This window comes from Periplaneta americana, chromosome 1, assembly GCF_040183065.1.
Source record: "Periplaneta americana isolate PAMFEO1 chromosome 1, P.americana_PAMFEO1_priV1, whole genome shotgun sequence".
NCBI lineage: Eukaryota > Metazoa > Arthropoda > Insecta > Blattodea > Blattidae > Periplaneta > Periplaneta americana.
This window is the reverse complement of record NC_091117.1, coordinates 29,034,708-29,051,953: the sequence shown is the minus strand read 5'-3', so window position 1 is coordinate 29,051,953 and position 17,246 is coordinate 29,034,708. Positions and strand designations below refer to the sequence as shown.

At 34.5% G+C, this 17,246-nt stretch overlaps 1 protein-coding gene across 1 annotated transcript; it reads left to right on the top strand.

Moving 5' to 3' along the window:
- The first annotated feature begins 899 nt into the window (after positions 1-899).
- LOC138709905 (uncharacterized) lies at positions 900-8,868 on the top strand. The gene is made up of 4 exons (XM_069840622.1): positions 900-980; positions 4,777-4,929; positions 8,469-8,636; positions 8,725-8,868. The coding sequence occupies exons 1-4, from the start codon at positions 900-902 to the stop codon at positions 8,866-8,868; spliced, it is 546 nt and encodes a 181-aa protein (XP_069696723.1).
- The last annotated feature ends 8,378 nt before the right edge of the window (positions 8,869-17,246 follow it).

Below are 17,246 nucleotides of genomic sequence, written 5' to 3'. Positions count from 1 at the left end.
AAAGGCTAACAGTTACTCCACAGCGGTGGATTGGGATACAGTTTAGGTATAAAAAACGTTATACACACATTTACAAAATTTAACTAGAAATAAATTCCGAATATCTACTTTGGCCTATATACTTATGAATAATAGAGTTACGTATTTTAATATGCGTGGTATAAAAATTATTCAGATAACATAAAACATGTAAGACTGTGACTTTATACAATACAAAAGTGGTGGGGGGCCATCTTAAAATTTTACAGTGGCCTGCAAGTCTCTATACCTGGTAAGGTTTATCTTGTCTCAGTACCAATAAAACCAAGTCCCTTCAAATGAGGGTGGAGATTATAGGAGGGTTATAAATTTTCAGGATTCCTTTCAAAACCTTGTTATTGTACAGGCTACCGGAACTCAGTTTCTTGAAAGACAAGCTCAGTGACGGGACTATACAGTACGAAGAGAGATATTTTGTTACTTTATTTGGGCTACAGAATGTATCAACTAGTCCCTTCCGCCACTGGCATCGCTTCACTCCCCCCATCGCAATAACAACACAGACGCGGTAAGACATATCTCCTTTCTCTCTCTTTTCACAGTGAGACAAGATTCATCACACAGGCTTTAGTTAACGCCACTCTAGAGCTAGCTATAAAATTGCTATAATACTGAAGTGAAATTTCAACAAGCAATGCTACTATGGACTTGAACTCGTATGTAGTTATACCCAGAGCTCATAATAATATCATCTCTGTCGAGAGTCATTAGTAAGGTATCTCTGAGTACATCTGATTGTACTAAAACCGGATGCAAGTGTTGTCCGAAAGAATGAAACGGAAACAGTGAACCTCTCCGGTTATAACGAGTTGACAGAGACGTCATAATTTTCATTAACTTCCAGCAACAAGCCAGACAGCATGAATAAGCGAGTGAAAGAGGCGTTATTTGTGTTGGCACTCTTGCTTTCTTTGAAGGTTTCGACTGAAGAAGATAAAGAGGTGAGTAAGGCACTAAAGCAGTGGCGGTGCGTCAATAAGAGCACAAGAGCACGTGAACACCTTGTTTCCATTAATGCACGACTAGTTTTATTATTTAATACCGTATTGACGTAGTGGGGATGTATAATATCAGAATCGAGTATTTTAAACTTCCCGCATCTTGTATAAACTTCTTATGTAAACTTGGCAACATCCGTTCACGTACAAGCCGTGCTCTTTTCAAGAAGGTTACAGAAATTTCACGCATGCGTGGGAGAAAATTGTCTTTCGCTGGCCGCTTATGACTCGTCAACAGCACAAAGCATTAAGTGATCAGTGAATCTATCCTACAGATGTCAGGTGCATCGATGCATATCGTTTACGTGCTATAACTCGAGGAGGAAATGTAATTAGTCTGTATTTTAGCCTGCAGGTGTCAGCATCTCACTGTCGGAACAGTACAGTGCTGCTACGAGAGTGTAGTTTGTGAATTACTATACTTCAGTGTCGGCATATAGCATAGTTTGGCTTTCAAAGACGTGCTGGCTGAATGCGATGGTGGTATGAATTTAAATATCTGGATGGTGGTTTATATTATTTAAGAATAATATTTACTGGCATGTATTTATAGTAATCAATCTATGTGAATGGGATTACAGTACTGGTATAGGCTGTAGTGTATCAGTGTGTTGTGAATCAAAATATATTACTGAACACACGCTTTTGTAAATTGTGTTACGTATTAATTTTTAACAAACGTAAACAATGAACTCTGTTTAAGTAATTTTGAAGAGTAAAGAACTAGGTAAACTGGCTTACCAGGAAAAATTGGAAATAAAAAGATTAGGTTTCATTATTATTATTATTATTATTATTATTATTATTATTATTATTATTATTATTATTATTATATTGTTTTGAATTTATATACGGTTTTTTCGACAGTGAAACATTGGAATCATGACATTTCATATTAGGCTAAAAACGTACGATTTCAAATTCTCTTCGATTTTGGAACTCAAAATTGTGAACACACATAATATTTTATCACACGCCGCCACTGCACTAAAGTTTAATAAAATTCCATATAAAGTGGAGTTCCGAGGCAAAGAGAAAAGAATTAAAGGGTTTTATGATATGACTAACGCTTTTGATAGTGCATCTCACTCTACTGTAATTACTGGACAAATTAAAATTTTATGGCTTCAGTAATATGGTATTAAGTTATATTAAATCAAATTTAAGTGATAGATTTCAGTTTTCCCAGTACTTAACTGTAATCTCCGGTGTGTCCCAGGGCTCTGTCTTGGGAACTCTGTTATTTAATATACAGGGACATCATTTTATTTTTACTAACATTTTTAATATTAACTTGTCTATACCTCTGGATCAACGCCGTTTGCTACCCCTTTCCACGACTGGAGTTCGATGATACTGACGTAATATACAAACAAATCACTTTACTAGGTATAGGAGGGAAGGAAAGTAGTTCATCCATTTACGTAAACTAGGAAATATTGCGCTTTTGAGTTTAATCATTTTCATTAGGTTTTTGTTTAATCAAAATACAGTACAGTATTAACAATGAGTGTTTTTACTCACGAACTGAGCTGTCCATGTGGACGTATTCATAATGCAGTATATATTACACTGTCTACAACACATTAGCGTACAATATAGAGAATGAAGTTAAATTGAAAAATAATCACAATATGGATATTTAAACACATTTCGATACAGGTTTCAGTTCTAATGTGCATATTATCGCACTATAGCATATTGTACTTAATTCCAATTACCAGTTCTTCGTAATCCTCGGCCTCATCTCGCCAAATATCATCTCGCTATCACCAATTCCATCGAAGCTAAATAACCTCGTAGTTATACAGCGTCGTTAAATAATCAAATAAAAAATAAAAAAAAACAGTTCTTCGTACTAGTAACTCATGTTGAAATAATTCAGTACCTACTCTATAAAAGAGTACCTTACGTACTGTAAATTCAATCTTCACTTCTGCCAGAAAATATAAAATTACTCAGACATACTATCTACTGTCCGTCCAAGTGGTTATGTCGTAGGGTCGTAGAAAGGAGGGAAATCACGTGACAGTTAATTACTTAACAGGCCCTTTTGTTTAAGTTATTTTAAACAGTTGTTAAGTACGGAATATTACGTAGACGTCCAATTCCTAACAGAAATTAATGTTCTCAAAAAAGAGCTAAGACAGCCCAGCCACTAGCTGGCGAATAAAAGCTGGTTGGGGAAACCGGGATACGACGTAGACAAATGGACGACAGTACCTGTGCGAAAATGATTCAATATTGAAAGCTCTTTCGTCACTGGAAAATGCGAACATATTTTTGGAACGTACTGTGGCTATTATGGGTGTATATGCGGTCTTGGATCTGTGTGGAAGACGGTTGAAGGGGTGGGAGTGAAGTACATTCAGAAACTCAGGTACAATAAAAATTGAAGTAAAAATAAAATGATGTCCCTGTATAAGTACTGTACATTTGTTACTCAGTGGTTGAATTGGGCCAGTATGGTATACTGGAAGTAAAATAAGATGTCAAAAAGCATACCGGCAGTAAACATTTAAAATTTACTGTTATTTAATGAAGCTCTTCACACAATAAATTATGCTAACAATAGTGTTGTCATACTCTGTACATTTTCTTAGACATTCTTCAGTAGTGTGTGATGTCTTCTATAGTAAGTTATTTAGTTTCAGTGCAGGAGCAATGTCTTATTTAAGAAATCCCCAAAATAGTAACGCAAGACAAGTCTGTGCATGCCAGCAGTAATTTACTTCCAATTCAACCACTGGACGTACTTCTTGCTCTACGTTCCAGTAATATTAATTCGTATTTATATGCGGATGATTTGGCAGTTAATGTGACAGACGACTGCTTATAGTCAATTGATAGGGAATTAAATCGATGTGCAAAAAAATCGTTTATCTTTAAGTGTGGCCAAAACTGAGGATATACTCCCTGGTACTTTGGGGGGTCTTCACGTTTCCCATAACTGCCAATAATAACATTAATGGTTCACTAAAATCCCTGTAACTTATAGGTCTTATTTTGATCATCTAAGGCTTAACGCTTTATCGATCGATCGATCGATCAATCAATCAATCAATCAATCAATCAATCAATCAATCAATCAATCAATCAATCAATCAATCAATCAATCAATCAATCAATCAATCAATCAATCAATCAATCAATCAAAATCCTGTATCTCCTCATGAGCATAGGGCATTCACAAAGTGCCTCCATCGGACCCTATTAGTAGCCAACTTCTTCACTTCGCTCCATGTTTTCCCTTCCCTAGCAATTTCCTCCAAAACTGTTCTCTTCCATGTATTTTTTTGCCTTCCTCTTGTTCTACTACCCTGGGGGTTCAAATCCAAAGCCATTCTTCCTACTGCTCCACCTTCTTCCCTGATTGTGTGCCATAGCCAATTCCATTTTCGTCTTTTGATTTCTATTGTGATTTCTTTCTGATTTGTTATCTTCCATAGTTCTGAGTTTGTGATTATATCTGGCCAACTAATTTTTAAGATTCTACGTAAACATCTATTAACAAATGTTTGCAGTTTATTTTGTATAATTTTACTTGTTTTCCATGTCTCACAGCCATATAATAAGACTGATTTCACATTACTGTTAAAGATTTTAATTTTTTTAGATCTAGCTTTATTAATAAGTTGTAAATATTCTGCTAGCTTCCTCAAATACGAGTAAAAATAAAGTTCGGAATTCTTGTATTGCTGCAGTAACAATCACACCTATCTTGATCTCATTCATACAGGAACATGGAATCATGGTGCACGGATTTGTGCCTGATAAGGCGATAGACAACATGATCGTCCTTAAAAAGCTGAAGATAAAGAAACTCGGCAGGACAAGCTTCAAGATCAGCGGGAATGCCCAGTTCAAGAGAGATCTGCCTCGGGATGCAACGGTGAGTTACCTGGCCGGCAGCATACTGCATCGGACATCCTTCCTCGGACAGGGCGGTTTTGTCTCGGACCGTTTGATCTGAAGGTGGTTAAACGCTTTCTTATGAGACTGCAGCATACTGCATGACATTCGTCATGTCATGAGTTTTCCAGCCGATGCCTGTGATTTCAATTTGTTTTTTCTCATGGCGCTTAAATCGCACTGATAATAGTTACGCAAGGAGTTCTATTTCTTACAGAATATTCACTGTAATGACCAGGCATAGGATCCCATACACTTTGGCAACCAATGCACTCACGCATGCACTATGCAATTCCTTTATCCTTAAACGAGTCATACCAACAAACTTCGAATGTAAATAACGATGTCGAAGCGCTGTGTTTGTATAGTGGCAAAAAACCTCTAGCTGATTTCAGAGCCTTGTGCACTCCAAAGCACGATAGACTAGTAACTTTCGTGGTTCGAATCCTGCCTGGGAAGGAAACTTTTTTTGTTCCTTACTTACTTACTTACTGGCTTTTAAGGAACCCGGACGTTCATTGCCATCCTCACATAAGCCCGCCATTGGTCCCTATCCTGAGCAAGATTAATCCATTCTCTATCATCATATCCCACCTCCCTCAAATCCATTTTGATATTATTCTCCCATCTACGTCTTGGCTTCCCCAAAGGTCTTTTTCTCTCCGGCCTCCCAACTAACACTCTAAATGCATTTCTGGATTCGCCCATACGTGCTACATGCCCTGCCCATCTCAAACGTCTGGATTTAATGTTCCTAATTATGTCAGGTGAAGAATACAATGCGTGCAGTTCTGTGTTATACAACTTTCTCCATTCTCCTGTAACTTCATCCCTCTTAGCCCCAAATATTTTCCTGAGCACCTTATTCTCAAACACCCTTAACCTATGTTCCTCTCTCAAAGTGAGAGTCCAAGTTTTACAATCAAAAAGAACAACTGGTAATATAACTGTTTTATAAATTCTAACTTTCAGATTTTTTGACAGCAGACTGGATAATAAAAGCTTCTCAACCGAATAATAATAGGCATTTCCCATATTTATTCTGTGTTTAATTTCCTCCTAAATATCATTTATATTTTTTACTGTTGCTCCAAGATATTTGAACTTCTCCACCTGTTCAAAAGATAAATTTCAATTTTTATATTTTCATTTCGTACAATATTCTGGTCACGAGACATAATCATATACTTTGTCTTTTCGGGATTTACTTCCAAACCTATCTGTTTACTTGCTTTCAGTAAAATTCCCGTGTTTTCCCTAAACGTTTGTGGATTTTCTCCTAACATATTTACGTCATACGCATAGACAAGCAGCTGATGTAATCCGTTCAATTCCAAACCCTCTCTATTATCCTGGACTTTCGCAATGGCATACTCTAGAGCAAAGTTAAAAAGTAAAGGTAATTGTGCATCTTCTTGCTTTAGCCCACAGTTCCTTATTCAAATTTATTCCCAATACTTTTCGATTGCAGCGATATTTTACTACTTAATTAACTTATTATTCCCAGAACATAAATTTTACCAGCAATTGAAAAGTATTGGGAATAAATTTGAATAAGGAACAAAAAAAAAGTTTCCTTCCCAGGCAGGATTCGAACCACGAAAGTCTTAGTTACCAGTCTATCGTGCTCTGGAGTGAACAAGGCTCTGAAATCAGCTAGAAGGATCGGCCCGGCTTTTTTTTTGCCACTACTGTACATCCATCCTCCTCGTTGCTTTCGATGCAAGAATTACAGTCAATAATCGCGTACATCAGTAATTTTCGAATATGAATTTTCTGCGATTGTCGCTTAAACAGTTCTTATACTGGGAGAAAGTTCTTTCGACATCACAGGACGTTAATGGTGCATATGAGTAATAGGATTAATTTTCAGTTATTTGTTCTTGTTTTAATAAGTTTATTTCTTATGTCACGTATCACTGAAAACCCAATATTTTTTGGGAGAATACTGCACAGTTTCTTTTTCACTCGTTAAGCAGATGGTTCAGAATGTATTTTATTCATTTTTTCGGACACGTCCTCGATTATGTCTGTACTTTTAGACAGCTCTAACTTACATTCTTCGAGCTGCGTAATGGCTGTTGAGAACACACCATAAATGTTGTTTATAAAATGCAGACTTTCTAATAATTGTTTTGAAAATAGTGTTTTAGTTTCAATCAAAGAAGCCTCTTCACTATTTAAATAATGAAGAATAATTGTTATTTTAAATATGTTCTGTGTAATATGAGATAGCATTTAGCCTACCCAGGAACACCATTTCGTGAGTACCGTACTAGACTTCGAGGAAAGGAAATGTCAGGTTCTATTTATCTCAACTTCATTATTCTGGAATGGGTTTTTCGAAATATTTTTTTCATATTCGATATGAAACTGTCAACGTCATTAAGCTATATGAACCATAAATAACGTCAGTCACTCTATAAAGCCCATGAGCAAGGTAGGTTACAAAAGTGCTTAAGAAAATATTTGGGCAACATTAACCCAGTCCCTAGCATCATATCCCACCTCACTCAAATCCATTTTAATATTATCCTTCCATCTACGTCTCGAGCCGCCGGCGTGGCTCAGTCGGTTAAGGCGCTTGCCTGCCCGTCTGAAGTTACACTCGGGCGCGGGTTCGATCCCCGCTTGGGCTGATTACCTGGCTGGGTTTTTGCCGAGGTTTTACCGTAATGTGAATGCAAGGTAATATATGGCGAATCCTCGGCCTCATCTCGTCAAATATCATCTCGCTATCACCAATCTCATCGACGCTAAATAACCTAGTACTTGATACAGCGTCGTTAAATAACCAACTAATATAAAATAAAATAAAATAAAATCTAGTCTCGACCTCACCAAAGGTCGTTTTCTCTCCGGCCTCTCAACTAACACTCTATATGCATTTCTGGATTCGCCCATACGTGCTACATGCCCCGTTCACCTCAAACATCTGAATTTAATGTTCCTAATTAACCCCTGAGTTCTGAGAGTATAGTATACTATACTATACTTCATACATGATTGTGATATAATTTGTATGTGCAGAGACCCGAAGTATAGTCTAATATACTTGCATTTGTGTCGTAATTATGACCTGCAGATTTTGTTCAGCATTTTTCCTCATATTAGTGACTTTTTTTAAAGTGAAGAATTCTATTGAACTTTAAAAATAAAACAACAAATGTCTCAGGACTCAGGAGATATCAGGTGAAGAATACAATGCGTGCAGTTCTGCGTCGCGTAGCTTTCTCCATTCTTCTATAACTTCATCCCACTTAGCCCCAAATATTTTCCTAAGCATCTTATTCTCAAACATCCTTAACCTCTGTTCATCTCTCAATGTGAGAGTCCAAGTTTCACAACCATACAGAACAACCGGTAATATAACTGTTTTATAAATTCTAACTTTCAGATTTTTTGAGAGCAGACTTATATTATCTTATACTTCATATAATATTGTTTCAAAATATGTAAAGAGTATAGTGATAAAAAACATGGGAACATTTCATAATGTAAAATATTTATGTTACATAGGCTGAAGTAAAGATCTACATGTGCCGGTCTGACACAACTAGAGACCTGATAGACTTGAAGGTGGACCTCCCGAGGAGAAATCTGTGCGAGTGGATTGAGAATGACAAACAATTCTGGCCGCAGGTCGTGAAGAAAAGCACTTTACCAGCAAAGTGCTCTATTAACAAGGTGGTGTATCATTCTGTCTCAGTAACACATTAAAATAATCTATAGGCCTACAGTATTTATTTTATAATACCCCTCATGTCTGTTCCAGGGTGTGTACAAGATGGATGGCGTGGACTTGACACTCAATGAAATCTCAATTAATGCTACACTTGAACATTATAAAGTAGCTTTATTGGTTAAGGATGGAAATAAAGACTTCTATGGAGTCAGTGTTTACGTAGAACTCAAATAATAATTTGTATATCTAAAGGTACTTACCCACAATGAAGAACTTGTAATTATGTAATATATTTTTTTTAAACAAGGAACTAACGTCATTGGAAATAATTTTGACGTAGAACTACGTCTTTCCCCGAGTGTATGCGACTGGGTACATAAATATGGAGTTTCGGATTCCCAAAAAGTGCAGAATTTAAAACGCTTACTGCGCAGAAGCATCAGTGTGATTTGAGATACGGAAGAGAGCAGTACTTCGTTCTGTATCTTAAAGGCAACGCTATCAGTGAATAAAATACCATTTTCCATGACCTAGATTATCGAAACCGGGAGAGAAATATAACCAAATACCTTACTATAAAAATACCGGACAGCTGTATACTAGCAGCATTGGCGTGAGTGCGAAATATCGAGAACTTGACATCTAGCGGAGAGGCGTGGAATTACGTCCACAAATACGAATATTAACACAGCGGAAATCGGACTATTGTTTAAAACGTGAGTTACTAATGTGGAATAATATACGAGAGACTTAAGAAATGTTGAACAGTACCATATTTAATGTAACATTATTTTATATCAAAGCTGCATAATGAGAAATATTGCATACTCCATATTACTTTCCGTAATTAATTGTTGCGTATTTTTTCTTTGGTTTAGTGAGACAAAACTAATTCTGACATTAAGAATGAATTTACAATAACGTTTTATATACCCATTGCTGACAACTGCAAAGATAAAAATGGTAGTAATCTGATGCTTGTAATAATTAGTAAAGGCATGTGGACAACAATAAAACTTAATTTGCTAAAACCTTAAAATGTCCAATATATTTTAACTTCTATTCATTTATTAGGCCAAATAAAAAGCTAATTTTTATTGTTCTATCAACACAGAGAGAAAGGCATTAGATGTACTGAAGAATTTTGTTGACTCACGTTTTATGAACTCTCGGAAATCAAAAGTACGATTTGAAGCAATTTGTAATGCTGTAATTGTAGCAATTATAAACAGCACATATACACCCTGACATTTTAACAGAGCACCAATTAATAAAAGTATTAACTGGCCCAGCAACAATATACATTGCAGTTGATTATAGCTTGTTTCGCGAGCATCTCCACACCGGCCGCCTAGGTAGCAGCACCAGCGTCGTTCGTGCGCAGAACTGCTAGCTGTCCGGTATTATTATAAAAAGATATTTGATATAACATTTCTTTCGTAAGGAAAGAATGTAAGGGAGACAAATGTAACGTAACAATGACACGTTTTTTTCTCTCGCTGTTATTTATACTCGCTTTAACATCTCTGGTCATATCGCGTGTTAATCTTCGGTGTGAAATCCGAAGGCCTGTGTACTATTGTTGAGACTGGTTCTATTGTTGTGAACTAGATGGCGACTGTATATGTATTACTGATTTGTTACGAATATGATTTCGGTGATGAACGAGGCCAGTGATATTCAGGGATGTTGTGGCCCGAATTTCCTGGCATTTGCCTTACGGTTGAGGGAAAACCCTGATAAAACCTCAACCACGAAATTCAACCCGACCGGGAATCGAACCCGAGCCCTCTGCGTAAGAGACCAGCATGCTGATCTCTACACCACAGAGGTGGTCGAAACATATTATTATTGCATAATATATCGTCGTTGATTTTATGAAACCTCCTATGAGATTTTACAGAAAATAATTTTTTAGGGAAAGAAAAAAATTAATTAAAAATCAATGGGCCTACATAAGAAAATGAAGTAATTCTGTAGCAAATGTTGGTGAATATGATAAACATAAATGACAACATCGAGAATCAGTGTAGGCCTATTGATATTTAATTAATTTTTTCTTTCTGCTGAAAAATTATTTTCTGTAAAGTCATATGATAAGTTTCGTAAGATGAACGACGATATGAATCGTTCTTGCTATGACATTTCCTTTGCATCTTTGTATATCGTCGTTGTTCCTGCAATAACTCCTATGTGCAAAATATAAATTTTTCAGTAGGAAGAAAAAACACATTTCTTCATCCTTTGGCAGCCGTACATAGGAGACTGTGAATTCTTATATTTCCGAAACGAAGAAATATAATTATATATAGGAGATGTTATTATTTGCTGTATCACTATTTAAGTTATTTAATAGAGCAAAAATCTGAAAATCGATCAATATGTCACATAGGAGTTACTGTATTGCAGGAACGACGACGATTTGCACTCAATGAAATAGCTTAGCGAATTTCAATAATAAGAATTTCATAAATAAAATGCTACAATTTACTCCCGGTCGTGGGGGGAAAAAAAAAAAATAGACTATATACATCACGGGATAGAAATACAATTTTTCCCTCGGTATATTTGTACCCCGAAGGATTTCTTTTTGTACAAATTTATATCCGGTTGCATAAACATCGCTAACTGGAGTTCACTTTTGATCGAAGGAAAGAAAATAAACTGAATTCTCTCTCTACTATATTACATTCCTCTAAAATTATGTGAATTTGATTTAGTGTTGATTAAGTGGAGAGGAGGGTATTTTTTGGTGAAAAATGAGTAAATTAAAAAAAAATTCTTTAAAATACTCTGTGATAAGTGTGTGGAATGCATAGCATAACATTTTGTGGGTATTTGTGCCCTTATCAGATGTTGAGACGCTATTGTTAAACTTCCTGCGTTATGGATTTTTAAATCACTCGCCCTCTTTTATTGTTGTTTTCGGTAAATTGAATTAAAAAAATCTTTAAAATACTCTTTGGTATGTGTGGAATACATTGCATAACATTTTGTGGGTATTTGTGCCCTTATCGGATGTTGAGACGCCATTTTTAAACTTCCTGCGCTATGGATTTTTAAATCACTGGCCCCCTTTTATCGGTTTCCGGTAACTTCATTTTTTTTGCTACATTGCCAGACAAAAATGGATATAATTTCTGAACTATTAAAGATACATGCATGAAATTTAGAACACACATTCTTTAGACTATTAGGAAACGTTTCTCTGTAACAGAATTTTGTTAATTGATTTCATCTTAAAACTACGTTTGTTTGTTTGCAATAAAGGAATTCAGAAAAGTGTTATTAAATTTTAATTGCTTATTTTACAAACGTAGGGACCAATATCAAAATTCTGTTACAGACAGTTTGAAGAAAATGCTTTTGCAAGTACATTGCAAAAAACGGGATGAATATACCTTTAAAATGGTTTAGATATATCGGTATTAGTAAAATCCTGCATTGGGTATATTTTTTTTTCAAATCTGGGCCCCAAATATTTTTTTTTCAAAATATTTATTTTTGGTTGAGTTGCTACATCTATGAGCTCTCTACATACAAAAAATTAATATTTTACACCAAATAGGAAAACAGTTTTAAATAATACCATCCTCTCCCCTTAAGATCACAAAAATACACATGAAAGCAGCGCGAAATTCGAGGGGAAATCGTTAGGTGGTTAGTAATGTATTATTCTATATTCATATGTCTTCTTGAAAACACCCATAACCAAACAGATAATTATGAAGAAATATAAAAGACGAAAATGAACTATCAAAATTTAAACAATAAACAGAGAGATGTTGATTAAAATTGTTGCCACACACAAATAAATTGTAGAGAAGTAAGAAAAAACAGATTTTGTTACAACTAAACAAATTCTGAGTTTGTAAACAAATTACTGCATATTTTAATTTCACGAATTTAATTCTAAGAGATTGAAAATGTCTGAAATTGTGTGACTAAAACACAGAGAAAATATGTGAAAGCTGGAAATAACATAACTTACAAGCCAACATATTATATAACAACACATTACTACTTTATAAACATAATTGTATGTAATAGTAATATGCGTTACAAGAGCGGTATGTTGAAGTTTTCATGTTCGAGGAAAAGTTTGAAAAAGCGAAACGTAGTTGAGAGGAATTTCTAATTAGTTGCATTGATATCTCCATCTTTGTTTCTGTTCAATGACGGCAAATTTGCAAAACAAAAATATCTATCTTCAACAGTGTTGCTTTAAAATGTTTTCTGTGTTTACTATACTCCAGCAGGCCGTGATATACGTCTGTCTTTTTTTCCCCCAGTCTATAAATGCGAACTTAAAACAAACGGTAAGGTTATGTAATGACTTATTTTTCATTTTAATATTTTAACAATATTATTTATATAACATATTGCAGTAATAACATCGGCAAGTTTAATTTTGCCGGTCAAGGAGATTTTTTCACGGCTTCCTTAATGTTACTTGCATCACGAATGCAGTAACTTTAGTGGAGTTGTAGAGTTTACTTAATTTTTGAAAATATTTAAAAACAATAATTAACAGTGCAATTTAGGTGAAATTGCAGTGGTAAGTTTCCAATGTATAATTATTACTGTACTGAACGTCTCTAAAAATAATATGTTAAAAGCCTAAAGCAGTAAAATCAATATGTCACTTAAGCGGTAAGAAGAGGGAAATTGTTATGTGTGTTAGGTTGGGAATACTGAATGTGGAATTTTAGACTTTCCACGGATTGGTTTTGTGCGGAAACCAAGCAAATACGCAAGACCTCACACAAAATGCTAATACAGACATTATTTTATGTACAGTAGTGGCAAAAAAACCGGACCGACCCTTGTAGCTGATTTCAGAGCCTTGTTCACAGTGACAGCACGATAAACTGGTAACAAAGACTTTCGTGGTTCGATTCCTTCCCGGGAAGGAAACTTTTTTTTATTCCTTATTCAAATTTATTCCTAATACTTTTCGATTGCAGCGATATTTTACTACTTAATTAACTTATTATTCCCATAACATGAATTTTACCAGCTTATTTTCTAATGGTTTTCGAAATGGGCTACGTCAGCAGACGAAACTACAACAATTTCAATAGATTACTCGCTATCTTGTGAATGCGGGCGTGGCATGCGCAGTGGCTCGTTTCGGGGACTTTGATTATTCCGTCGGTCTGGTTTTTTTGCCACTACTGTACAACTAAAATAAAATTCTTCGTTTTACTTGCAAGAATAGCGCTTATTATTCTTTATTTTGATGGATTATTTAACTTCTTCTAAAATAAGCCCAACTAGTTTTAGGCCTAAATGAAAAAAATCGCCATTTAGATGTTTATCTAATATCAAGATGAAATTATTTACGAACCATTAGTATTTATACAACAAAAAATCTAAATTCAGTTTGATTCAAGGTTAATTTCATCGCTTGATTTCAGATTAATTGTTTATAGGCTATAACTGGTTCTAAAAGAACTCTTATCGAAACAAATTGGAGTTTTGTATCAGCAACATTTTGTTTCAGCAATTAATTATGTTCACTGGATTGAATCCTTTATTTCATTATTCAATTTTCGAATATGTAGGACGAATATGGAGCCACCGGCGTGGTTCAGTCGGTTAAGGCGCTTGCCTGCCGGTCTGAAGTTACGCTCGGGCGCGGGTTCGATCCCCCCTTGGGCTGATTACCTGGGTGGGTTTTTTTCCGAGGTTTTCCCTAACCGTAAGTTGAATGTCAGGTAATCTATGGCGAATCCTCGGCCTCATCTCGCCAAATACCATCTCGCTATCACCAATCTCATTGACGTTAAATAACCTCGTAGTTGATACAGCGTCGTTAAATAACAAAAAAGCACGAATAAGGTGATGGTAATTATCACTGGACCAAAGACTTCCACTAGCTTAGTAGATATTGTTACAAAATATCAAGTTAAAATGAGTAATGTGTTTGATCAGCGAATAAAGAGAGTATTTTCCCTGGACAAAAAAAAAAAAAAAAAAAAAAAAAAATCCTTGCACAAACAAATAGATATCAGCGAACAAAAGGTAAGTACTTCCCTTCGAATTATTAAACCTACTTCATGAACTTCTCTGTACAATAAAGTTGGCCTTGATATCTCGGTTTTTTAGCCACTTATCTGTATTCTAGAGTCGTTCCTGGCATTGGTTATTTTAGCGGTATGAGGCCGAGAGTTCGCCATGGATTATCTAACATGCGCCTTGCGGTAGGGGAAAATCTTGGGAAAAAAGCCCAACTAGGTAATCAGTTCAAGCGGGAATCGAACCCAAGCCGAAGGCTGCCTCGGATCAGCAGAAAAACGCGCTATGCCGGTGACCTTATGGATTTCCTGGCATGATAAAATTTGCCAAATACAATAATACAGTGCATACATTTTATCTTTCTACGCTCGAATGTGGACGGCTGCGCTGTGCAATGCCGTTTCCGCTCCACCTCCATAAGCGTGGAAAGATAAAACGAATGTATTATATAAAACAGTGGTTCCCGCGGATCCCCGGGTTTCACGTAACTAATCCATTTTAAAATTCCTTTTCAGAACGAAAAGTTACATTTGTTCGGATCAAATTTCTGCATATTTAAAGGACAACAATAAAATTATTTCAATAATTTATTATCAAAATACACTGCTCTCTTAAATTAACTGAGCATATTGGGAATTAAACCAATGGCTTTCCCAAAACATGCTATGAAATGTTTGATATAAAACAATTTTTATATCCAAAAGAAAACAAAAACGAGCAAAATTGTATTAAAATTTTTTATTTGAAATCCTCAAAGAATAATTCTCTGAAATTAATGGCATTACTTACCTACGGTTCACCCTGTATAGTTTAACTGTAAATACTATTGTATAATTTTTTACTGTTTTTATTTGTATTTGTGTTGTACTTTTATTGGTCAAGCGCTTGTTGACCAGCACATAAATATCAATAAAATGAAATAAATCATGTCATTATTACTGTCATTATCATTATTATTATTATTATTATTATTATTATTTATTCTCGTTATCTTCTATATCATTTGCATTATATTCATTTACTAGCTGTACCCGTGCGCTCCGCTGCACTTGTTAGAAATAATGACATAATTAAAATAGGACATCTGGTCCAGGCAACATTCGTGTTTGATAGAAGGATAAATCGTTTAATATATCACTTAATTTAAATTTTATTTAAATAATTAAAATGCGATCATTTTGGTCCAGAGACCACTCATTTAGTGCAATGATAATTCCTTTAACATATTTCTTAATTGTTATTACATGCAAATAATTAAAATATGATCATTTGGTTCAGAGAACATCCGTTTTTATGCAATTTGGTCCCATCAAAATTTTGCTTTGAATGAAACGTATCGGAAATCATTTTTAAAGAAACTTTTGTTATGCAACATTTTTCACAAAAATTAATAATAAGGGAGATAGTTTGATTTATTTAATTCAAGCCCCCTTATAACCTCCCTTTTAAATAAAGTATCTTGAATGCCATATAGCCTAAAATCTAAGTTACAACGAACTTAATTTATATTTAAATTTTCATATAAATCGGTTCAGCCATTATCGCGTGAAAAGGTAACAAACATCCAGACAGACAGACAGACAGACAAAAATAAAAAAAATGATTTTCGGTTTCAGGATGGTTAATTATACATGTTAACACCAATTATTTTTGGAAAATCGAAAATTACCAGAAAAATTTTGGCTACAGATTTATTACTAGTAGTCTATAGATATGATTCCATCCTTTAATTTTCAGTTAATATTTTTTTCTACCATTATTTTAAATAATTATTCCAATGTACTTTTATTGTAATTTATATCATTATTAATGTTTTGTAATGAATTGGCTTGTGATGAGCTGTTATTAGTTGTTATACAGCATATTAAATATTAATTAAATAGAAATAAATAATAATAATAACAATATTATTATTATTATTATTATTATTATTATTATTATTATTATTATTATTATTAGAGGATTGTCCGTGAGTCTATTTATATCGTAGCTTATTTAATATTTTTAATATATCAGTTCATTAAACGCACTTATATCTTACAGAAAAGTGTATTTATTTAACCTAATCCCAATATCCCAATTGCTGTATAAACATTACACTCAATCATGGAGATTTCCTCAACTCTCCTGTTACTTTTTAATAACCCCATATATAAATTTACACGGGAGGATTTAATTTAACCAGCTGCAAAAGTCGTATAATTAATGAGCATGAATTATATTTCAATCGTGTAAAAATGAATATTAAATCTCAATAAAATAAGCACATTTTGAAAAAAATGTTCCGCTGATAACAATAGTGAGTATTGAGAACTGCTAATCGAATGAAATGCTAAATAAGAACAATGAATTGCATTCTATTGTTAGCCTTTGATATATTGTGCTAAATTCTTGTACGTTCCATGGTTACGGGGCTGGTTTCTGTTAAAACTTCTGTGTGTTCAGACTACAGACCTTGAAATATCAAATTCAGTAAATAACAGTGGTCATTTTATTCCGATTTTTATTTGTATACATTTTTGGTAAGTCACATTTGCTGCTCTGATACCAAGTAAGGCTATAAATGTTAATGCACTAGAATATTTTTAATT